This window comes from Labeo rohita, chromosome 23 (genome assembly GCF_022985175.1).
Source record: "Labeo rohita strain BAU-BD-2019 chromosome 23, IGBB_LRoh.1.0, whole genome shotgun sequence".
Taxonomy (NCBI): domain Eukaryota; kingdom Metazoa; phylum Chordata; class Actinopteri; order Cypriniformes; family Cyprinidae; genus Labeo; species Labeo rohita.
The window spans coordinates 19,141,599-19,166,410 of NC_066891.1; the positions used below are offsets into that span (position 1 = coordinate 19,141,599).

The 24,812-nt window shown below is 38.7% G+C and overlaps 2 protein-coding genes across 3 annotated transcripts in view; both read left to right on the forward strand.

Annotated features, from left to right (window-relative positions):
- Positions 1-16,494, forward strand: part of dnah12 (dynein, axonemal, heavy chain 12) — a 37,082-nt gene extending 20,588 nt beyond the window's left edge. The window contains 32 exon segments of the mRNA XM_051096933.1: positions 775-967; positions 1,811-1,972; positions 2,082-2,276; positions 2,431-2,564; positions 2,742-2,904; positions 3,841-3,921; positions 4,137-4,313; positions 4,447-4,578; positions 4,664-4,753; positions 4,840-4,980; positions 5,491-5,732; positions 5,820-5,967; positions 6,926-7,071; positions 7,182-7,396; positions 7,769-7,961; positions 8,039-8,231; positions 8,323-8,495; positions 9,646-9,786; positions 9,937-10,095; positions 10,204-10,348; positions 10,477-10,627; positions 10,908-11,161; positions 11,236-11,376; positions 11,466-11,603; positions 12,271-12,504; positions 12,602-12,790; positions 12,878-12,981; positions 13,079-13,283; positions 14,490-14,627; positions 14,724-14,815; positions 15,716-15,783; positions 15,888-16,494. Of these exon segments, the coding sequence (XP_050952890.1) occupies positions 775-967; positions 1,811-1,972; positions 2,082-2,276; positions 2,431-2,564; positions 2,742-2,904; positions 3,841-3,921; positions 4,137-4,313; positions 4,447-4,578; positions 4,664-4,753; positions 4,840-4,980; positions 5,491-5,732; positions 5,820-5,967; positions 6,926-7,071; positions 7,182-7,396; positions 7,769-7,961; positions 8,039-8,231; positions 8,323-8,495; positions 9,646-9,786; positions 9,937-10,095; positions 10,204-10,348; positions 10,477-10,627; positions 10,908-11,161; positions 11,236-11,376; positions 11,466-11,603; positions 12,271-12,504; positions 12,602-12,790; positions 12,878-12,981; positions 13,079-13,283; positions 14,490-14,627; positions 14,724-14,815; positions 15,716-15,783; positions 15,888-16,081 (5,131 nt within the window). The 3' untranslated portion in view covers positions 16,082-16,494.
- A 1,695-nt stretch (positions 16,495-18,189) lies between these two features.
- Positions 18,190-24,274, forward strand: asb14b (ankyrin repeat and SOCS box containing 14b). Of its 2 annotated transcripts, none has more exons than XM_051095839.1 (10): positions 18,190-18,293; positions 18,830-18,964; positions 19,045-19,097; positions 19,196-19,327; positions 20,263-20,421; positions 21,977-22,222; positions 22,319-22,496; positions 22,572-23,115; positions 23,275-23,428; positions 23,562-24,274. In XM_051095839.1, exons 2-10 carry the CDS (start codon positions 18,846-18,848, stop codon positions 23,735-23,737), a joined length of 1,761 nt encoding a protein of 586 aa, XP_050951796.1. In that variant the 5' UTR covers positions 18,190-18,293; positions 18,830-18,845; the 3' UTR covers positions 23,738-24,274. The 2 variants fall into 2 exon arrangements, with proteins under 2 accessions (XP_050951796.1, XP_050951795.1); XM_051095838.1 differs by having other exon boundaries at positions 19,042-19,097; positions 23,562-24,272.
- Positions 24,275-24,812: the final 538 nt, after the last annotated feature.

The following is a 24,812-nucleotide window of genomic DNA, read 5'->3' on the forward strand; positions in this document are numbered from 1 at the left end:
AGTGATGTGAGACGATTTTGAAGTTGGAGGAGAAAATGAGATGGGAGTTTTTCGACATACCCCAACTGTTTTGAACTGGAAAAATCAGGACCTAGACAAGACGAGCGTTTAAGGTTAAAAAGCATATAAATTGAATTTTTTTGTTAGAAAATAACCAATCGTTTTCCTAGATAAGACCCTTCTTCTTTGGCTGGGATTGTTTCAGAGCCCTTTGAAGCGACATTTAAATTGCATTTTGGAAGTTCGAACTCGGGGGCACCATCGAAGTCCACATTATGGAGAAAAATCCTGAAATGTTTTCCTCAAAAAACAATTTGTTTTGACTGAAGTAAGAAAGACATGAACATCTTGGATGACAAAGGGGTGAGTACATTATCTGTAAATTTTTGTTTTGGAAGTGAACTTCTCCTTTAAATGAATAGTCTACCTAAAAACGAATATTCTGCCATCATTTGCTCACCCTCATGTCATTCCAAAACTGTTGGAACCCAAAAGAAGATATTTTGATGAATTTTGATAACCAGTTGGTTTTGGTTCTCCCTGACTTACGTTGTATTTTTTTGTCCATACAATAAAAGTCAGTAGGAACCAAAACTTTTTTGACTACCAAGATTCTTCAAAGTATCTTTTTTTTCTTTACACAGAAGAAGGAAATTCATACAGATTTGGAATGACATGAGGATGAGTAAATGGTGACCGAATTTTTATTTTTGGGTGAACAATACAGAAGTATGATATTTTTTAATTGATTGTCTAACTTGTTCATTTGTGTAGTTATGTCCTGGAGCACCTGTCCAGGATCAGCCGTGTGTTAAAACAGCCTGGAGGGAATGCTTTGTTGGTTGGAGTTGGAGGCAGTGGCCGTCAGTCCATCACCAGGCTTGCCACTTTTATGGCTAATATGACTTTGTTCCAGCCTGAGATCTCCAAAAGCTATGGCATGAATGAATGGAGAGATGATCTGAAGGTACTGCATAATTAAACAAAATGAACATTGTTTCATTATTTATTCATTCCAAACCTGTATGCTGCCACTGCTTCAACAGAGCATGGAAATATTTTTTTTTTTACTGAATCTTCATGTAGCTCTTTGTTGTGACGATTTGTTGTGATTAGGAACTGTCTAGCTACAAAAAACACCATTTAAAGGATTAGTTCACTTCCAGAATAAATCATTTACTCGACCTCATGTCATCCAAGATGTTCATGTCTTTCTTTCTTCAGGTTAAAAGAAATTACGATTTTGAGGGAAACATTCCATGATTTTTATTCTTATAGCAGACTTCAGTGGAAGCCAATTGCAGTTTCAATGCAGTGTCATATCTAGTGAACCATTCAGTCATTTTCTAAAAAAAAAAAAATTAAAATTCATATACTTTTTAACCACAAATGTTCATCCCACTCTAGTTCTACGATGCACGTCTGTGACTTCACACATTACGTAATCACGTTGGAAAGGTCACATTAATTCTTTGTCTATGTGGTCTGGTTCAAAAAGGTAGGGAAGAGTGAAAAACCAGGAATGTTTTCCTCAAAAAAAACTCATTTTTTCACTTTTTGACTGAAGAAAGAAAGACATCTTGGATAACATGGAGGTGTATGAATTATCAGGACATTTTTATTCTGGAAGTGAACTAATCCTTTAAGCACCATAAAAGTGATGAATACTACTTGTATGCAATATTGCAAGTATACATCACAATGTTTTTGAAGCTTGACAGCCCCTGGTCACTTTGATCTGGATGGAAAAGAGCTGCGTGAAGATTATATTAGAAGGCAAATGTGCCCACTAATGGATTTTGTTGTTTAGCGCCTGATGAAGAATGCCGGAGTAAAGGGCCAGAAAATGGTGTTCCTGCTCACTGATGCTCAGATAAAGGATGAAGCCTTTTTAGAAGACGTGGACAGCATTTTAAACACAGGAGAGGTACCAAACATCTTTGCTGTGGATGAAAAGCAAGAAATCATGGAGGTAAGATACAGAAAACATAAATGCAAGTATCATATTTAATACTCTTTATTAATGTGTAGAGACCTGTATTGTAAGAATATGTGTGTGTTTTTCTCTGTATCCTCTTCAGGCTGTACGCCCCATTGCTCAAGCTGGAAATAAAAATGTGGATTTCAGCCCTCTGGCTCTGTTTGCTTATTTCGTGACACGTTGCCGAGAAAACCTACATATAGTAGTAGCCTTCAGCCCAATAGGAGACGCCTTCCGAAACCGCCTCAGACAGTTCCCTTCCCTCATTAACTGCTGCACCATAGATTGGTTTCAGGTGAGGTTGGAAGGGCCAGGGATGAGAAACTATACAAGCTAAGAAACTATTATTTAAAATTAACTACTTTTATTTACAAATAAAAAATGTAACCAATTTTGAATATAAACCTTCTCTGAATGTGAAGTTATAGTTTAATTTCTGATCTCTCCAGCCATGGCCTGAAGAGGCTTTGGAACGAGTGGCTAATAAGTTCTTGGAGACACTGGAGCTGAGTGATCTTGAGCGACAGGAAATCGTGCCAATCTGCAAGACCTTCCACACTTCTGCTATTGATCTGTCTCACAGGTATGATGTGTATATTCAAGCTAATATGATCTGTTAAATAGGTAGTTAGTAAAAATTACCTGAAAATAGCTTAATAAATGATCATTTTATTTTACTTGCAACTTGTAGAACAAAGGCACTTTGCAATGTCAAACAGTAACGTTATCACAATTATAAAAAATTATGTAATCTTTGCAGGTTTTTGTCAGAGCTGGGTCGCCATAACTATGTGACTCCTACTTCCTACTTGGAGCTCATAGCTGCCTTCAGACTTCTTCTCACTCAAAAACGAGACACTGTTATGAGTGCTAAAAACAGATATACGAATGGACTGGACAAACTGGCTTTTGCAGAGTCTCAGGTAAAGTAGCAGATAAACATAGCTTTTAAATCCATATACAATGCCCTCCACTAATATTGGCACCATTGAGCAAAGTAAATAAATCTGCATTGTTTGTCGTTTTGATCTTTCATTAAAAAAATTCACAAAATTCAATGTTTCATTGAAATAAAACAATTGAAAGTAGGGGAAAACATTTTTCTCAAGTTCACATTGGCCAAAATGATTGGCACCCTATTAATGCAACGTCCTTTTCCCAAGATATGAGCTCTGAGATTTCTTCTATAATGCCTGATGAGTTTGGAAAACACCTGAAAAGGGATCAGAAACCATTCCTTCATCCAGAATCTCTTCAGATCCATCAAATTCCTAGCTCCATGTTGATGCATCTTCTCTTCAGCTGAGCCCACTCATTTTCTATAGGATGCAGGTCAGGGAACTGAGACGGCCATGGCAGAAGCTTCATTTTGTGCTCAGATACACATTTTCGTGTTGATTTTGAGGTTTGTTTTGGATAATTGTCCTGATGGAAGATCCAACCACAGCCCATTATAAGATTTCTAACAGAGGCAGTCACGTTTAGTCAGGAAGTCATGGCTGGACAATTTCATGCTCCTAGTCACCAGTGTGTAATATAAATGGGAATATATTTCAGAGAAATTTTACTCATAAGAATTTCTAGGGGTGTCAATAATTGTGGCCAACATGGATTGGAGAAAAACATTTCATAATGTGAGTTTCCCCCCACTTTCAAATGTTTTACTTCAATGAAAGGTCAGAATTTGTGAAAATTTTGAATGAAAGATAAAAAAGATAAACAATGCAGATTTATTTTCAGCCAATATTAGTGGAGGGCACTGTTATAGTGCATATAATACTAAAATGGATCTTTTTTTATAACCTCATAGCCTTTTTAATCATGGTAGAAATATATTTAATGCATTAATGCTGGTTTAGGTGAGTGAAATGAAGAAGGAGCTGGTGGACCTGCAGCCTAAACTAGAACAGGCCAAGATTGACAACAACAAAATAATGAAAGTAAGAAACATTAGCATTCTATCTTACAGTACCTGTGTTGAAAGCAAATGTTTTTGTATTACCAGTGAATAGATTCACAGTATTTATTATCTTATTTTTGATGCTACATATTTGTGTACAGTGTGTAATTATTATGTATATTTAAATAAAGTGTATAAAATGTATAAATACATAAAATTTGGCTGCATATTTTAGCTACTTGTTTCTCATCTCAGGTGATAGAGGTTGAATCAGTGGAGGTGGAGGCCAAAAGCAAACTTGTCCGTGTGGATGAAGAAACTGCTACTCTGAAAGCAAATGAAGCCCAGGCTTTGAAGAATGAGTGTGAGAGTGACTTGGCCGAGGCCATTCCTGCACTGGAGGCTGCGCTGTCTGCCCTGGACACACTTAAGGTCAACTACGTATTTTACATACTGCTTTTTACACACTATATCGTAAGAAAATAAATCATGTATAAAAACAAAATATTCAAAATTTAGAAAATGGTAGATTATTATAAATGTGTTGGTTGATTTGTGATTTCAGCCAGCTGATGTGTCCATTGTAAAAACTATGAAGAACCCTCCATCAGGAGTGAAGCTGGTGATGGCAGCGGTGTGTGTAATGAAGGACATCAAACCAGAGAAGATCAATGATCCTGCTGGAAGCGTACAGAAGGTCAAAAGCGAGTCTAGACAGGTCACATGACAAGAGCTTTCTTTGTTTTTATTTTTTTATGACAGCATGATATATATTCCAATAGATTCTTGACTACTGGGGTCCAAGCAAGAAGCTGCTAGGGGACTTGAATTTCCTCAGAGACCTGAAGGAGTATGACAAAGACAACATCCCGGTAAGTCTTTTTTGTAATGTAGGGTGTGCAGTAGGCTGTTTCATAAGACTGTGGTTGATGTATTTAATTGGTGTTTTTTGTGACAGCCTCAAGTGATGCATAAAATCCGTAGTGAGTACATGACCAACCCTGACTTTGACCCCACCAAAGTGGCCAAGGCCTCATCTGCAGCTGAGGGGCTTTGCAGATGGATCACTGCGATGGAGGTTTATGACAGAGTGGCAAAGGTAGGCAGACCCTCATCTGTATCTCACACAAAGTATTATAATATATATATATATATGTATATATGTGACCCTGGACCACAAAACCAGTCTTAAGTCACTGGGGTATATTTGTAGCAATATCCAAAAATACATTGTATGGGTCAAAATTATTGATTTTTCTTTTATGCCAAAAATCATTAGGATATTAAGTAAAGATCAGATGAAGATATTTTGTAAAATTCTGTACTGTAAATATATGAAAACATAATTTCTGTCTAGTAATATACATTGTTAAGAACTTTATTAGGACAACTTTAAAGGCTATTTTCTCAATATTTTGATTTTTTTGCACCCTCAGGTTCCAGGTTTTCAAATAGTTGTATCTCAACCAAATATTGTCTTATCCTAACAAACTATACATCACATATTATTATATATTATAAAATGTTTTTTGGACAATTTTTGGAAATATATGTACACTTTTTATTGTTTCATACCACTTGATGAGATTCAAATTATTTTCTCTTTCAGGTGGTGGCACCTAAGAAAGCCAACCTTATTGTAGCCCAGGAATCCCTGGCCACCACCATGGCCCTGCTGAACCAGAAGAGGGCGGAGCTAAAGGAGGTGGAGGATCGTCTGGCCTCACTGCAGAAGACTTTGGAGGAAAAGACTGAAGAGAAAGCTCAGCTGGAGTTCCAGGTGGACCTCTGTGCTCGCAAGCTGGAGAGAGCCGAGAAGCTAATTGGAGGTTTAGGAGGAGAAAAATCCAGGTTTTAATCAACTCCAACCAAATCTTAGAAATCTACGCCGTCATTTAGTTCCTATATTGGAGCCAACATTCCTGTTTTTCTTCGCAGGTGGTCGAAAGCAGCCAGTGATCTTCAGTGCACATATGATAACTTGACAGGTGATGTGCTAATATCTGCTGGTGTTATTGCTTACCTGGGAGCTTTCACTGCCAGCTTCCGCCATGACTGTACTAAAATGTGGGCCAAGCTCTGCAAGGTACTGTAGTGCTCCTCTCAGTAAAGACTGTTCTTGTTTGTAAATGAAAGGATCAGTTTCATTCCAGAATAAAATTTTTCTGATAATTTGCTTTTTCTTATTTTCTGTGTCTTTTTTTCTTCAGTCGAAAAGAAATGAATGTTTTTGAGGAAAACATTCCAGGATTTTTCTCCATATAGTAGACTTCAGTGGTGGCCAACAGGTTGAAGGTCCAAATTGCAGTTTCAATGCAGCTTCAAAGGGATCTACATGATCCCAGCCGAGGAATAAGGGTCTTACCTAGTGAAACGATCGGACATTTTCTAAAAAAAATTACAACTATATACTTTTTAACCACAAATGCTTGTCTTGCACTAGCTCTCTGTATCTTCACGCATTATGTAATCTCATTGGAAAGGTCATGCACATTTAGTTCTTCATCTGTGTACTCCGGTTCAAAACAATAGGGCAGGGCGAAAAACTCCTTGTCATTTTCTCCTTCAACTTCAAAATGGTCTGACATTGTTGTTTTACCTTTTTTTTATAAAGTGTGTTTAACTTTCTTTGGACGTTTTTTTTTGTAAACACGGTTGGTACTTCCACCTAAGTCACACGTGGCTTTTCCAATGTGACTGCGTAATGCGTAATGAGGTCGAGCTAGTGAAGATAAGCATTTGTGATTAAAAAGTGTATACATTTTTTTTTTTTTTTTTAAATGACCAATCGTTTCGCTAGATAAGACCCTTATTCCTTGGCTGGGATCATGTAGAGCCCTTTGAAACTGCATTGAAGCAATTTGGACCTTCAGAAAAATCCTGGAATGTTTTCCGCAAAAACCTTTATTTCTTTTCGACTAAATAAAGAAAGACATGAACATTTTGGATGACATGGGGCGAGTAAATTATCAGGAAATTTTTATTCTGGAAGTGAACTAATCCTTTAATATTTTGTGTAATTTATTCAAATTTTCCATTCTCAGTCCAAGAAGATCCCATCCTCTGATGACTTCTCTCTAAGTAAAACACTTGGAGATCCAATCAAGATCAGGGCCTGGAATATCGCTGGCCTTCCCACCGACAGCTTCTCCATTGATAATGGTGTTATAGTGAGCAACTCCAGAAGATGGTATGACTCAACAAAGCCAAACATTTTCATAATTTTGTGCTTACAAGTGATGACAAATATTTTCAGAAAATTTGATTTTACGTTTTACAACCCATTTTTCTCTTTGCAAGGCCATTAATGATAGATCCACAGGGCCAGGCAAACAAATGGGTGAAAAACTCAGAACGGGAGCATAACCTGAATGTGATCAAGCTAACTGATGCCGACTACATGAGAACACTTGAGAACTGCATCCAGTTTGGCACTCCACTGCTGCTGGAGAACGTAGGAGAGGAGCTCGACCCCTCCTTAGAGCCTCTTCTGCTCAAACAAGTTTTCAAACAAGGTGTTTTGCTTTAACAACTCTTTTCAACTTACCTCATGTCGTTCCAAACCCGTAAGACCTTCAATCATCTTCGAAACACAAATTAAGATATTTTTGATGAAATCCAAGAGCTTTCTGACCCTGCATAGACAGCAACACAACTGACACAATCAAGGCGCAAGAAAGGTAATACAGACATCATTAAGATCCATGTGACACAAGTGGCCTGAAAATGAACAAAGGTCTTACGGGTTTGCAAAGACATGAGGGTGTGTGATTAATGACAGAATTTTCATTTCTGGGTCAACTATAATAAGATTATTTTTAACACAATTATTTTGATTCTTAAAGAGGAGTTGAAAATTGAAGTGATTTCCTGCTTTCTTTTTGTAGGGGGTGTGGACTGTATCAGATTGGGTGAGAGTGTGATTGAATATTCGAGCGACTTCCGCTTTTACATCACTACAAAGCTGAGGAACCCTCATTACTTACCTGAGCTAGCTACCAAAGTTTGTCTGCTTAACTTCATGATTACACCAGAGGGCCTTGAAGACCAGCTACTTGGCATTGTGGTAGCAAAAGAGAGGTGATTATGATTTTAATCCTTTCAGAATTTGTGTCTTTGCCTGTATGATGGAATATTTCTCTTCTGTTTTCTCTCAGGCCTGAATTGGAAGAGGAGAGAAATGCCCTGATTCTTCAGTCTGCAGCCAATAAGAAGCAGCTTAAAGAGATTGAGGACCAAATCCTGGAAACTCTGCAGTCCTCCGAGGGTAACATCTTGGAAGACGAGAGTGCCATCCAGATCCTGGACGCTGCCAAGATCATGTCTAATGAGATTACTAAGAAACAGCAGGTGTAGTGCTTTTAAAAAGGTGGTTTAGATGAAATCCCTTCATTAATGATAGTTTCTGGTTTGACCTTTGTGCCTTGCTGTGAACTTTCAGATCGCAGAGAAGACTGAGATTGAAATAGCTGAGTCGAGGGAGGGCTACAGAGCCATCGCTAAGCACTCCTCCATCCTCTTCTTTAGTATCGCAGACCTGGCCAACATCGACCCTATGTATCAATACTCTCTCAACTGGTTTGTCAACCTCTACGTCAACTCCATACATGACAGGTGGGGAATAACTGCATTAATTATTAGGGGTTGAAGTGTATAGCGCTGAAACCCTATGGTAATTGTTTGAATGGCCAAGGATCAGCGATCTCCATGTAAAACTGATCGTGCAGACCAAACCGTAAGTCGTAGAGACTTGAAACTTGGAGGGATGGTAGTACTCCCACCATCTACAATGTCACCAAGGCTCACCCCAGTCGGCCTGATGGGAGCGCTACAGCGATTTAAAAAGTGCAATATCGCTCATAACTCCTAAACCGTCAGTTGCAGGCTCAAGTGTCTTATGTCGTTGGAATCCTTGGCTCACGCCAGACATAAAAATGGCTATACTTACGCAACCATTTGTCCTCTCAACATGAAATTCACCATGCACGGTCTTGGTCCAAAGTGCCACAATGTCTATAAGGACATTTGCGTATACAAAAAAACACCTATTAGACAAGGTTAACGGATGCTGATCGGAATGAAACTCAGTGGGCCTGTTTGACTCATGGCCCCAAAGGTCTGTGAGAAATTTGGAAGAAATCAGCCACTGGGGGGCTGATATCTGCATTTTTCAAGGGTGTAAAACAGTTTTTCGCACATACATGTGATATTCATATCATATGATAGAACTCCTCATTCCGGACAACTTTGCCTGTAGAACCACTGTTGTAAATCAAATCGTTTGTTAAATTATGCAAACTAGTCCTAGGTACAATTCTCTGGACTCTCTAGGTCAATAATTGTCAAAAAATGTTGAAATGTACCCTTTGGGAAGTTATAACGGGGGTCATTTAGAAAAGGGGCCTGCCCAAATTTACCCAAAATCCTATAAAGCCTAAAGGAAAACTCAAAACTTCATGAAACCTGGTGAGCACATGCGACAGGTGATTCTAAACAAGCATGCATAGTGTCAAGGAGATTGGACCACATCTGGCGCTGTAACAGTCATAAAAGTTCAAAAACATCATATTTCTATGGCAAATTACCTGTATTCGCCAAAAATTCTGTTTTTCAATCATTGATTTAGGTGGTTACAGGCTTGCTAAACAATATGTAATGTCCTTTTCCATATTTTCTTAAATGCCTTAAAGCGCTTGAACCCCGGTAATCACTGCTTGCAGCTATATTTTTTAATTTGCATTTATTGTGCATATGTATTCTGCAGCAATAAATCAAAGAATCTAGAGAAGAGACTCAGATACCTGATTGATCATTTCACCTATAACCTGTACTGCAACGTGTGCCGTTCGCTCTTTGAGAAGGACAAACTCCTCTTCTCGTTCCTGCTCTGTTCTAACCTACTGCTGTAAGTTCAATTTTAATACAGTCCTGAATATTGGTAGATAAAGCAACACATTACTGTCAGATTTCATAGTAACATGATGAAATGAATGTCCAAGTACTGTGTATATATATGGTCTTGACTGATTCTGTGTAATAAACTTGATCTTTCTAGGGCTAAAAAGGAGATTGAGTACTCTGAATTTATGTTCCTGCTCACTGGAGGTGTGGGTCTGCAGAACAACATCGCAAACCCTGATCCAAACTGGCTGCCTGACAAGAGCTGGGATGAGATCTGCCGGGCCAGTGATCTTCCTGCCCTTCAGGGCCTCAAGTATGAAGTCTCTGCTATGCCATTTGAAATGACTGAAATGTTACATTTGCATGTTATATATCAACACTTCCGCAGCTGATACTGACACATTCTTTTGACTAAATGCAGGGAGAGCTTCATTAAGAGTCCTGAGAGTTTCCTGCCAATTTATGACAGCAAAGAGCCATACAACACCGCTTTGCCCAAGCCCTGGTGTGATAAACTCAATGAACTTCAAAAGATGATCATTTACCGATGCCTTCGACCTGATAAAGTGAGTTCTCATTGAGTTTGAAATTGACATGTTCTTATCATAGTCATTAAAAAGTAATAAAAGCAGCATATGAGTCACAGGAACATTTTTTCCTAGTTGCTTAATTTCACTTAATCCTTTCTTCAAAGATTGAGCCAGCAATCAGCAAATTTGTGACTGACAAACTAGGAAAGAGATTTGTTGAACCACCTCCGTTTGACCTCAGTAAGAGCTACGGTGACTCCAACTGCACCATTCCGCTGGTGTTTGTACTCTCTCCTGGAGCAGATCCTATGGCTAGTGAGTGCTTTATTACTTAAGTTAAATATGAAGACATTTCTCTTATTTAGAGTGCACTTAATTGTTCACGAAATATGGAATACTAATGGAATAGAAAGCAGAAGTTACACAAATGTAATGGCATATGTAACAGACAGTTAGAAAATAGCATAGATAGGATCCAGAATATGCGTGAACATCTTACGTCAACTTATGTCAAGTAGGTTTGGCAACCTCTGGTGGGAGTGTATAATATCAGTTTCCTTAAACATTTAAGTCCAAAATTTTTCCCTCTTTTTAGGTCTGCTGAAATTTGCTAATGACAAGAACATGGGTGGCTCCCAGTTTAAATCCATCTCTCTGGGACAAGGCCAGGGTCCCATAGCGGTGAAGATGATCCGCTCGGCCATGAAGGAGGGCACCTGGGTGTGCTTGCAAAACTGCCACCTAGCCGTGTCCTGGATGTCCACTTTGGAGAAGATCTGTGAGGACCTCAGCCCTGACACATGCCATCCAAACTTTCGTCTTTGGCTCACAAGCTACCCATCACCAATGGTACCCATGGGGCACTTATACTGCATATTGTCTTTTTCCTTTTTCAGTTTGTGAGGTGTTTTTTGTTCTGTCAGTTTCCAGTGACCATCTTGCAGAATGGAGTGAAGATGACCAACGAGCCTCCCACTGGCTTGAGGTTAAACCTGTTGCAGTCATATCTGTCGGATCCCATCTCTGACCCTGAGTTCTTTGCAGCCTGTCCCAACAAAGAGCTAGTGAGTAGAGTGACTGTCTGCGGTCTTATGTTGACTCTTCCTCATGTTTCGGATATAAGGGTATTTTATTACTGACTACTGTTTTATAGGTCTGGGAGAAGCTCCTGTACGGGGTTTGCTTCTTCCATGCTCTTGTCCAGGAGAGAAAAAAGTTTGGGCCACTGGGATGGAACATTCCTTATGGATTTAACGAGTCAGATCTACGCATTAGTATCAGACAACTGCAGGTAAAGCGCTAGAATTTTCATCACAGTGTTAGTTTCACTACATGATGTGTTTAATTACAAATACATTTTTAAATTGTATAAAATTGCAGATCTATCTAAGACAAATTTTATAAGTAGCATCAATCTCTCTGGGATGTGACCCTTCAAGTATCCTAATATGTGACCATGGACCGCAAAACCAGTCATAAGTAGCACGGGTATATTTGTAGCAATAGCCAAAAATACATTGTGCGGGTCAAAATTGTCGATTTTTCTTTTATGCCAAAAATGAATTGGATAGTAAGTAAAGATCATGTTCCATGAAGATATTTTAAAATTTCCTACCGTAAATATATCAAAACCTAATTTATGGTTAGTAATATGCATTGCTAAGAACTTCATTTAGACAACTTTAAAGGCAGTTTTCTCCAGGGTCACATGTGGTTTTGCTGCTTTATATCATCAGTGATCAAAAAAGTTTGGGTCCGTTACAAGTGTTAAACAATAAAATAATTAATAAATAAATAATAAGTAATTTTAAAAATAGCAAAATTAAAAAATGAAGGCATGATAAAAGTATCCCAGACAGATTAAATGTGACTGTAATATAACTAAATAAATCTGTTAGGCCAAGATCAGAAAAGCAGCCAGATTTATTTCATTGTCTTTTTCCCTTTTTGTGCCTCAGCTCTTTGTGAACGAGTACGAGGAGGTTCCCTTTGAGGCCATCACGTATCTGACTGGAGAGTGTAACTATGGAGGACGTGTAACAGATGACTGGGACCGCCGCCTCCTCATGACAATCCTGGCTGACTTCTACAATACAGACATTATCGACCACCCACGCTACTCCTTCTCCCCTAGTGGCAATTATCACGCACCTCCAAAGTCCATCTATGAAGACTATGTGGAGTTTATCAGGGTATGAAATTATGCGATGACACAGTAGCTGCTAACCACAAACTAAATTCAAACTCTGATGAAACAACTCAATACAATACACTGCATATGCTCTGCAGAACCTACCTTCTACCCAGCATCCCGAGGTGTTTGGCATGCATGAGAACGTGGACATCTCCAAAGATCTTCAACAGACAAAACTACTCTTTGATTCCCTCATCCTGACCCAGGGTGGGGGCTCAAAAGGAGGGGGCGGCTCTGGCGGGGATACCACTCTACTGGACATTGCAAATGACATTCTGTCTAAAGTAAAATTATACATTTTTTAATGGGATAAAAAGGTATTTTGCATACGTGCCAGTGATTTATTGACATTCTGAATTTTGTCCATGCAGCTTCCAGCTAACTTTGACATTGAGTCTGCCCTTGTCAAGTTTCCCGTGTGTTATGAGGAGAGCATGAATACGGTGCTCGTGCAGGAGATGCAGCGGTACAACAAGTAAGTCCTCAGACCTCATTTTAGATCCAAAATATCTACAGAAACAATTACGTATATGATGTTTATTCTAGGATCTCTGTGTATTTTCCTCTTCTAGTTTGAGCAGTACTATACGTGTGAGTCTGCAGAACCTGATAAAGGCCATTAAGGGGCTGGTGGTGATGGATGCAGAGCTCGAGGCTATAGCTGGCAGTCTGCTAGTGGGGAAAGTGCCAGAAAAGTGGGCCAAATGCTCCTATCCTAGTCTCAAGCCATTGGGCAGCTATGTCAATGACTTCCTAGCCAGACTCAAATTTCTGCAGGTCAGTGATCACGCACAGACAATGGTGTCCAAAAGTATCAGACAACTTATTTAGCATTTTTAAAAAATGTTATACATATTTTAACGCATGATTAAAGGGATAGTTCATCCAAAAATGAAAATTCTGTCATTAATGACTTACCCTTATGTTGCTCCAAACCCTTACGACCGTTTATCCTCAGAACACAAATTAGGATATTTCTGATAAAATCTGAGAGCTTTCTGACCCTTTAGACACAGCAAAAGTACTGGCGTGTTCAAGGACCAGAAAGGTAGTGAGGACATCAGTAAAATAGTCCATGTGACATCAGTTGTTCAACCTTAATTTTATGAAACTATGAGAATACTTTTTGTGTGCAAAGAAAACAAATATAATGACATTCACTGTTCAACGCACTTTAACAAGAGTACGAGCCCGCGTTCTGACATAAAACGTCTATCTCTGTTAATTCATCGTCTGTATATTCTGTAATGCTGGGCAAAAAATTGCAACTCATCCTCTCTGTTAAAATCTTCATGTACAGCGTGTGTCGTCTTTTGCTGGTAAACAAGGCGCAGCACATCCGGGTTCTTCGTCGAAACCATGCGTCGTGGTACTTTCCTGAACATGTCGAAAACTGACACGGAAGAGAAGAAATTGTTAAATAAAGTTGTTTAATTTGTTTCCTTTGCACACAAAAAGTATTCTCGTAGCTTCATAAAATTATGGTTGAACCACTGATGTCACATGAACTAACTGAACAATTTTCCTACTACTTTTCTGTCCTTGAACTTGGTAGTTGCGTTTCTATCTATGCAAGGTCAGAAAGCTCTCAGATTTCATCAAAAATATCTTAATTTGTGTTCTGAAGTTGAATAGAGGTCTTACGGATTTGGAATAACATGAACGTGAGTAATGACAGAATTTTCATTTTTGGGTGAACTATCCTTTTAACATTTTTATAAAATATTTGAGAGAAATTTTAAATTTGGTGACAGAAACAATCAGTGTCACAAAATTGCTAACATTTGATAGTGCAGAATTTATTTTTTTAATACTGGGTCAGTAAGAAAAAATGTAATACTTTTATTTAACAAGGATGCATTAATCTAAGGTGACAGTAAAAACATTTATGAAATATTAATATTTCAAATAAATGCCGTTCTTATTAACTTTCTATTTATCAAAGAATGAATTAAAGTCTGTCTGTGTCATATTCTTTTCCAGGAGTGGTATGACACACAGAAGCCCCATGTATTCTGGTTGTCTGGATTTTTCTTCACTCAGGCTTTCATAACAGGTGCCTTACAGAATTACGCCAGGAAATACTCCATCCCCATTGACCTGCTTGGCTTTAATTATGAGGTATCCTCTGCTGCAGCTATTTCTAAGTCTGAGAGTGCTTTCATTGAATAAAAAAGAGATGATTTGAGAGCTACAAAATGTTCTTTATTAATTTAGGTTCTGCCATTTGACACCTCCGACTCGTCTCCTGAAGATGGAGTCTACATTCATGGCCTTTTCCTGGATGGAGCTCGGTGGGATAGAAAAAGGCAAGAGTACCTTCCACAGCAGGAAGACACTGGAAATAAAATAATCGTTTCTGAGCCAACATTTTTTTCATTAAAGGAGAAGTACACTTCCCAAACAAAAATTTACAAATAATGTACTCACCCCTTGTCATCCAAGATGTTCAAGTCTTTCTTTCTTCAGTTGTAATTATGTTTTTTAAGGGAAAACATTTCAGGATTTTTCTCCATATACTGGGCTTCAATGGTGCCCCCCGAATTTGAACGTCCAAAATGCAATTTAAATGCAGCTTCAAAGGACTCTCAATGATCCCAGCCAAGGAAGAAGAGTCTTATCTAGTGAAACAATCTTTTTTTTTTTTAATTACAATTTACATATTTTTTAACCTTAAATGTCTGTCCTGTCTTGTCTGCCGGAACTCAGTTTTTTTTCGGTTCATGACAGTTACTTTATGTCGAAAAACTCCCGTCTCATTTTCTTCTCCAACTTTAAAATTGTACTACATCACTGCAGAAGTACCGACCCAGTGTTTACAAAGTGAACATGCAAAGAAGAATAAGGTGGGACTTTTTTGATATGCCCTAACTGTCATGAACTGGAAAAAACAGAGTTCAGGTAGACGAGACAAGACGAGGGTTTAAGATTAAAAAGTATATACATTGAAATTTTTTGTTAGAAAATAACCGATTGTTTTGCTAGATAAGACCCTTCTTCCTTGGCTGGGATTGTTTAGAGCCGATTGAAGCTGCACTGAAACTGCATAATGGGGGCACTATTGAAGTCCAGTATATGGAGAAAAATGCTGAAATGTTTTCCTCAAAAAACATAATTTCTTTATGACTGAAGAAAGTCCTGTTATTGTACATTATCTGTACATTTTTGTTCTGGAAGTGAACTTCTTTAAATACATTTTTTTTTTGCAGTGGAGTGTTGGCTGAACAGTATCCAAAAGTTTTATTTGATGCAGTGCCTATCATCTGGATCAAACCGAGTAAGATTATAAATGTTATGTCATGATTATTCATTATGTCCATATTTATCATATCATGCATTTGTAGTTACTTTACTCAGCAACCTCTCCAAACCTGTCTTTAGCGGACAAGAGGAGCATGGAACAGCCCCACAGCATCTATGTGTGTCCCCTCTACAAGACCAGTGAGCGTAAAGGAACACTGTCCACCACTGGACACTCAACCAACTTTGTCATCAGCATGATGCTCCCTACCAGCAAGCGTCCTCAACACTGGATCAAGAGAGGCGTGGCTTTGCTCTGTCAGCTAGATGACTGACACCAAACCTCTTCGACTTCACCAGCACTTTATTTACTGTTTGTTTTTTCACTGTTTCCATTAAAAATAAGATCTCTGCAATTGATTTTTAATATCTTTTGACAAACCCTATCATAATTCTATATGATTGTTTTCCTTAACTGATGACAACTGATGATCAATTCAACATGTGTGATGATAGTGAAGTGCCTCTAGAATACAGGAGATTCAAACAGGTAATAGCTATTTTATAGAACAGCTATCAGTATAGAATTTGATCTACAGATCTACAGAACACTTTCAGTCAAGTATATTAATATACAGTTGAAGTCAAAAGTTTACATAAACCTTGCAGAATCTGCGAAATGTTAATTATTTTACCAAAATAAGAGGGATCATTCTAAATGCATGTTATTTTTTTATTTAGTACTGACCTGAATTAGATATTTCACATAAAAGACATTGACATATAGTCCATAAGAGAAAATTATAGTTGAATTTATAAATATGTAGTGATAGTTGTTCGTGAGTCCCTTGTTTGTCATGAACAGTTAAACTGCTTGCTGTTCTTCAGAAAAATCCTTTAGGTCCCACAATTTTTTTGTTTTTTCAGCATTTTTGTGCATTTGAACCCTTTCCACAATGACTGTATAATTCTGAGATCCAGCTTTTCACACTGAAGACAACTGAGAGACTCATTTGCAACTATTACAGAAGGTTCAAACGCTCACTGATGCTTTTTGAATTTGAAGATCAGGGTTAATTTAACATATTTTGTCTTCTGGAAAACTTTTAAGTATCTTCTGTAGCTTCTGAAGGGTAGTACTAAATGAAAAAAAAACTTGATATTTAAGCAAAATAAGAAAAATGTACACATCTTCATTCTGTTCAAAAGTTTACACCCCCTGGCTCTTAATGCATTGTGTTTCCTTCTGGAGCATCAGTGAGAGTTTGAACCTTCTGTAATATTTGCATATGAGTCCCTTGGTTGGGGCTGCCAGGTTTTCACAACAAAACCCTTAGAATTGCTACTCAAAACTAGCCCAAATGTGTTTTGGTGGGGTTCCCCCCGGTAACAATCGCATTCTAAGAGGTAAAATACACGTTTTTGGCGGGATTCCCCTGGTAAAATTTGAATTTGAGGGGATAAATATCACATTATAGGAGGTCGCTTAAACCTGCGAACATAAAAAACAACCCGTGGCAGCAGTGTTTAAGTAGCCAAATTTGGACCTGGCAACACTGCCCTCAGTTGTTCTCGGTGTGAAAGATGAATCTCAAAATCATAGTCATTGTTGGAAAGGGTTCAAATACACCAATATGCTAAAAAAGCTAAGAATTTGTGGGACCTGAACGATTTTTCTAAAGAACAGCGGGCAGTTTAACTGTTTAGGACAAACAGGGGACTCATTAACAACTATCACTGAACAACTATCAACTATTTTTTTCTCTTGTGGACTATATGTAAATGTCTTTTAAGTGAAATATCTTATTCAGGTCAGTACTAAATAAAAAATAACATGCATTTTGTATGATCCCTCTTATTTTGGTGTATGTAAACTTTTGACTTCAACTGTAATACATAATGCATATACATAAAAAAAAATCTTCATTTCTCTGGGAGGGATTGTTATATATTTTAATGCAATATTTTAGATTTTCTTAGCCATTTTTGTTGCTTAAAAGGGCATTTTTTTCTTATCTACAAATTTTGCTTACCTTCATTACTGTACATCACATCATTAGGTTGTAATAACGCTCCTGAAAAAATATTGGGATTGTATTCTTGCTTTAATGAACAAAGGAATATTATTCTGTTTTCTTCCATTGTGATTTAATAATTCATACATCAGAGTGTTACTGTGTGTCTGCTGTGATTGCTTTATTTAATCAATACACAGCTTCCTGTTTCTCTGAGAGTATGTTTTGTACTGTCACGGTTAAATTCAAACAGACATCTGAATACAAGAGAAAGCGTGGCTCACTGCAAGTGTTCCTAAGAGCGCAAATGCTAAGAACATTAACTCTCAGGTCAGCTGTCTGGTGGGGTAGAATTGCAAGACTGACTGTCACGCAGTGGGTCAAAGCCAGGTGTTGGTTGGCTGGCCCAGGCCCCATGAGCATGTATTTTTAACCATGCACAGATATAAATAGTTTCAAGAGTGTAAAGCGACCAAAAACACGGCACAGATACAACTTCCACGACTGTTTTCAACATTTCCCGTTGCCTCAGGTAGAAGAAACATTTGCCTTTATGTAAACAGATTATTCCTCCTGAAAAAATCTCTGCAGAAATAGATTGCATGGGATGTGTTGCATGTTTACAAAACTTTCTTAAAGTAATTAGACAGTCGTTTAAAGGATGAAGTTACCAAAGACGTTAGGCTCTTTTTACATTCATTCTAAATATGAACTTGACATTTTAAGGAAACAACCACAGAGTTTTGAGTGTCCGTTACATCCTTTTATAATTCAAGCCAGCTTAGTAAAAACTAGAGCAGATATTTTCTGCTTTGGCTAATTGTACACCAAAGCTTGTATGCGTATACAATAGAAAAACCTTATAGCACTGACTTCATGAGTCGAACTAGCATGACTGTATGTTTTCCTACATTAAGTTAGTCCGTTTATTGTGATCCTATGCTAAGCTGGCAATTCCTAAAAACCTTAAGGATATAAAGACACTGAAAACTAAAGTCACTTTTCAACATTGTATAGACAGAAAATGCCATATGGTGGTACATCTTGTGGTTCTGATTGCCAAATTAGAGTTTATTAGTGAAAGATGGAGGAAGTGTATGATGCTGCGGAGGATGACTGGGATGATGAAGAAGATGAGGCCACTCAGTACATGATTGAACAGAGTCTACTGGAGTATGGTAAACATGCTGATTCAGCTACCAGGTACAGCTAAATCAACATTTTTAATGCACTAATAGCATGCGTCTTATGATCTAACATTTTGTTTTGATGTCCCTCAGCAGTGATCCATTAGACTGCATCGACCATGAGGAAATTTTCACTGCTATACAAGCTGGTAAGCGCTAAATCCTCCAAAAATGTTCATCAGCATTTTCAATAAGTGCTGTAGACGTTCTGGAGTCTTCATGATGCCTGCTACATGTGTGATGTCAGGTAATGAGGATGCCCTGAAGGTCCTGGTGCAGCGTAAGGAGGCTCTGTCTAATGCAGACAGCAGGGGCTGGATCCCTTTGCATGAGGCAGCGGTACAACACAAGAAGAGCATTCTGGAGATCACATATGCAGGTCCATGAGATAAAAACAGTTTTGGAAGCTTATTTTCCGCCACGGGGCAAGATGTTGAATTTATAATTCACAACAGTGGGGAAAAAGGGAGAGTTTGGTATTAGAGGGTTTGCACTTACGTCACAGATTGGTCAGTTACCTGGATGCACGACCATATTGGAGATACTCAGATGTAAACAACAGCATGGATTGCATGGTTAATGTACTACTGAATACATTGTTCTGCTAAAGTATGCTGTCTAAACCACAGGAAAAATGTGTGGAAGCTGCTAAATCGAATAGAGAAGGACTTTGTAAGCAGAAAAGGGTGCAATATTTTGACAAACTAAAGTTAATAGGTGGAAAAGATACGTATGAGCAGTTTTAATTAAGACAGCCTATATTTCACCTACCTGACTGGAAATAAGAACAAGCACGAATGTTGTCAAGATTGCTGCCCTGGGAATCCTGCTTCGGTTTGGCCAACCACAAAGGCCTTTTGTTCCTCAGACAGTTTTTTGCACTCTTTTCCTTGATTTGTAATAACTTTTGGCAGTCTATAGTCTCCAAATGTTTTTTTCTAGTCCGACCGATTAGTACAGCCCAAAACATGAAAATAATTGACCATTTTCAGCAGCAATAATCAGCAAATATGCGCGTTTGGTTAGGTTCAGTTGTTTACATTATGGCCGACTAATGTACTTAAAATACTCTTATGATCAATGTAAACTCAGAATATGAGGTTTGGCCTATAATTCGTAATTTTGAGGGGGAAAGTCAAATTTGCGATATATTAACTCTAAGTTGTGTAAAAAAGTCTGAACTATGACATATAATCTCACAATTATGAGGGAGAAAAACGTAGCAGAAATGAGCTTCCATAATAGTTAGGCTGCTACCTCGCTAAACCCCTCAAAACATGTTAAATCATTCTTTAATGAGAATTCCTCATTCAGCATCTCCTCAGGGGTCGGGAAAATGCCGTACTCTGAGAGGGGAGACTCCGCTGTTTCTCGCTGTTGTTCATGGTCTCCGAGAGAACGCCACATTCCTGCTGCAGAACGGTTGTGACCCTGACTGCAAAAATGAGGATGATGATTCTGCATTGGTTGCAGGTGTGGAACGCAGTGCTATTTTTAGCATACAGATTGCTTACTAAGGGCACATTCCTCATTTAAGATTAGAACTGCAAGACTCTTATTTTTTTTTGGACAAAGATTTAAAGTGCATTGTTGTTTTAATTCATGTTGTACTGATAAATGACGTATAGCACGTCAGACTGATGTATTTAAGTTAAGTAGGTTTAGCAGCCAAGACAAGAAAGTTAAAGTTTAATATCACTGTTAAATGAAATCTTTAGCAATTCTCAAAATACATTTGTAGTTTACTGCAAACTATAGCATAATATTGTGAGGCATAAATTCACTTGTAGGATTTAAAGCAGTAGTTCTCAACCAGGCGGCAGAGGCCTAGTCGGAGGCCTCAGTTAACTTCCATGGGGGCCTCAAGATGACTTCAAATGTTAATTTATATTTAAATTAGTTGCATTGAAACCCAATTGTAATTGTTAGAATGGCCAAAGATCAGTAATCTTCATGTAAAACTGACTGGCCAAACCGTAGGTCGTAGAGACTTGAAAGTTGGAGGAATGGTAGTACTCACATCCTCTACAACAGGGGTGGCCAACCCTGTTCCTGGAGATCGACTTTCCTGCAGAATTTAGTTCCAACCCTAATCAGACACGCCTGTCTGTAATTATCAAGTGCTCCTTGAGATCCTAATTAGCTGGTTCAGGTGTGTTTGGTCAGGGTTGGAGCTGAACTCTGCAGAAAAGTCGATCTTCAGGACCAGGGTTGAGCACCCCTGCTCTACAACATTACCAAGGCTCACCAGTCGGCTTGATGGGGGTGCTATAGCGATCAAAATTTCGAATTTTTGGGGTATTTTGCATTTTTTGAGAAGCCTACTTTTGCAAACTAATCCTAGGTTTTTCGCCTGATCGAAACCAAACCAGTGCAGAAATATTCTCTGGAGAGGGAGTATCAATAATTATAAAAAAAGCATAATTTTTCGACTCTCTGTGGCAAAGAGACGTCAAAATGTTCGAAAGGGCTGCCTTTACTAAAACTGGCTGTAACTTTTAAACGGAATGAGATATCTTCGCTAAACTCATGACGCGTATGCAAGAGCCTAATTTGAGGTTACTTGAAAAAAGTTGTGGAGCTTGGCCACCTGGTGGCGCTATGAAGAAATTGTCCATAACTATGCAAGCATTTGTCCTATTGACATGAAAGTCAGTACACAGGGTCTTAGTCCAAAGTGCCACAAGTGTCTATAAGGAGATTTGCGTTGATCAGAACAAAACTCGGTGGGCCTGTTTGACTCATGTCCCAAAAGGTCTGTGAGAAATTTGAAAGAAATCAGCCACCAAGGGGGCGATACCACATTTTTCAAGGGTGTAAACGATACATTGTGCGTTTTTTCCACACATATGCACGTCTCTATTGACATCTCAAAGGGGCTTTGTCAAAAGTTGAGAACGACTGATTTAAATGAATTGATTTTAATTTTTAGTGTTTTAGTTTTACATTTTTTAGTCAACATAGTGTAGAACTTTAACTTAGTCTTATTATAGTATTGGCCTGAATACATGAATTGACTTTTTTTCAGCCATAAAGAATAACCAGTATGACCTGGCTCTGCTGCTGCTACGCTACAATGCCACAGTGGACCAAAAAGGAAGTCTTCAAAGAACCGCTCTGCATGAAGCATCCGTGCTTGGCTTGGATGACTTTGTATACCTACTCCTACAATCTGGCGCCGACCCAAATGTCATTGACGTCTGTGAACATACTCCTTTAGGACTTGCGGCTCAAGCTGGACATTTTAATGTTGTAGAGATTCTGCTTCAGAAAGGTGATTTTAAATTGTTCTTGAAGAAAAATCTATCTATCTGTCATATCAACCTGTTTAATCACGTTTAATAATATTTCATGACCTGTTCATGTTCAGGGGCCAGTGTGTGGTCCAAGCCTCATGCTCTTGGTTCAGCTTCAGTTTTATTTGACGCTGCGGCTTCTGGAAACCCCGATATAATTTCACTGCTGCTGGAGTATGGAGCCGATCCCAACGTGCCCACCCACACCGGCCATCTCCCCATCCACCGTGCAGCCTACCGCGGACATCTACTGTGAGTACCACACTGCTGATGGGTTAATGAATGTAGTGTTTACCCTAATGAAATTTCTGTTTATGTCTTTCATAGAGCGCTGGAGCAGCTGATCCCTGTGACTAAGAAAGAGGTGATCAAAGAGAGCGGGATGAGCCCGTTACACTCGGCTGCTGCAGGCGGTCACACTCAGTGTCTGGATCTGCTCCTGAGCTCCGGGTTTGACCCAAACTTCATGCTACACCCTAGAGTGCGAAGGAACTACGATGACGAACGCAGGTCAGCGCTGTTCTTCACTGTATCGAATAACGACGTCCAGTCAGCAAGGGTTCTTCTAGAGGCCGGGGCCATGGCCAATCAAGATCCTGTCAACTGCCTGCAGGTGGCCATGCGACTGGGCAACTACGAGCTAATCAACACTCTGCTCCGCTACGGTGCCAATGTAAACTACTACTCCCGTGTCAACACCACCCACTTCCCTTCTGCCCTCCAGTACGCACTTAAAGATGAGGTGATGCTGCGTATGCTGCTCAATAACGGCTATGATGTGCAGCGGTGCTTTGACTGTCCGTATGGACAGGCCTCACATGTGCCTGTCGATTATGAGGGCTGGACCGCTGCTGTCATCAAAGATGTGGTGGTAAGACCAATTACTGCTCATTTTTTCAGTGGTATGACCTTAATGTTGTTCCACCTTAATGTTGTACTTGCCTTAATTACAGTTCTTCTGCTAGGAACAATTTGAGGGTGAACTGTTTTATAAAGATATCGACTGTAAGTCTAAACTAATTTTTTGCAGTTCTGTGAGGTGATCACAGTGTACTGGCTCAAGCACATTTCAGGCCAAGTAGTGAGAATCATGTTGGATTATGTTGATCATGTGACTCTCTGCTCCAAACTGAAGAGTGTTCTGGTTGAGCAAAAACAGTGGCCGGAAATATGTAAAATACAAGGTGAGTCTCCTGTCACATCTCTGATGTGTAGTTCTTAAATGTGCTGTGTTACACTTGTCGTAAGTGATTAGATACTTAGATTGAAACGTAGCACATTCCAGAGTGTATTTATGTTGTTCTTTGTTGTCATCAGAAAACACTCGAAGCTTGAAGCATCTCTGTAGACTGAAGATTCGTGACTGTTTGGGTCGCTTGCGTCTGAGGGCTCCAGTTTTTATCAGTTTCCTGCCACTGCCTGCCAGTCTCAAAGACTATATTCGCTTCAAAGAGTATGATATTTACAATAGAGGAAGTATGGCAGAAGAGTAGAACCAGACTGATAAATCTGTACATGAGAAGCTGCTGTAACAAAACTTTATGGATATACACTTTTTATTTAAAAAAAAAGTCTTGTGAAATATAAATTTGTGTTTAAAAAACATTATGTCCAGATACAGTGGTGTCCAAAAATCTACAGAAATTATATTGAATGTTTGTGATTCAGAATCTAATTTAAAAGGATGGTTCACCCAAAAATGTCTATACTATGGTCAGTGCACACAAAAATAGAGGTTTAAAATTGTATCTTTTGGGGGACAACAGCTTGTCGCTGGAGCAGTACCCTTAAAGGAGAAGTCCACTTCTAAAACAAAGATTCACATAATGTACTCACCCCCTTGTCATCCAAGATGTTCATGTCTTTCTTTCTTCATTCGTAAAGAAATTGTTTTTTGAGGAAAACATTTCAGCATTTTTCTCCATATGATGGACTGATATGGTGCCCTGATTTTGAATATCCAAAATGCAGTTCAAATGCGGCTTCAAACGATCCCAAATGGACTTCATTGTATCTTTTTTTTTTTACCCCTAATAGGTACATATTAGTACTAGTAGTAATACTAATATGTACCTAACAGGGGTTAAAAAAAGGCACAAAGATGTCCTTTTAAGGGTAATGCTCCAGTGACAAGCAGCTGTACCCCAAAAGGTACAATTTTAAACCCCTATTTTTCTGTGTGTAGCTACTAGCAACTGTTTGGTTATGCAGATTTCTGTGTGAAAGAAACTCATACAGGTGAAAGCTTTTGAACAGAATGTACAACAGACGTGTACATTTTTCTTATTTTCCTTAAATTATATTCTTTTCATTTAGTACTGCCCTTCAGAAGCTACAGAAGATACTTACACGTTTCCCAGGAGAAAAAATAAGGTACATTTAGCCTAATTTTAAAATTCAAAAAGTTTTCACCCCCGGCTCTTAATGCATTGTTTCCTTCTGAAGCATCACTGAGCGTTTGAACCTTCTGTATTAGTTGAGTCCCTCAGTTGTCCTCAGTGTGAAAAGATGGATCTCAAAATCATACAGTCATTGTTGGAAAGGGTTCAAATACACAAAAATGATGAA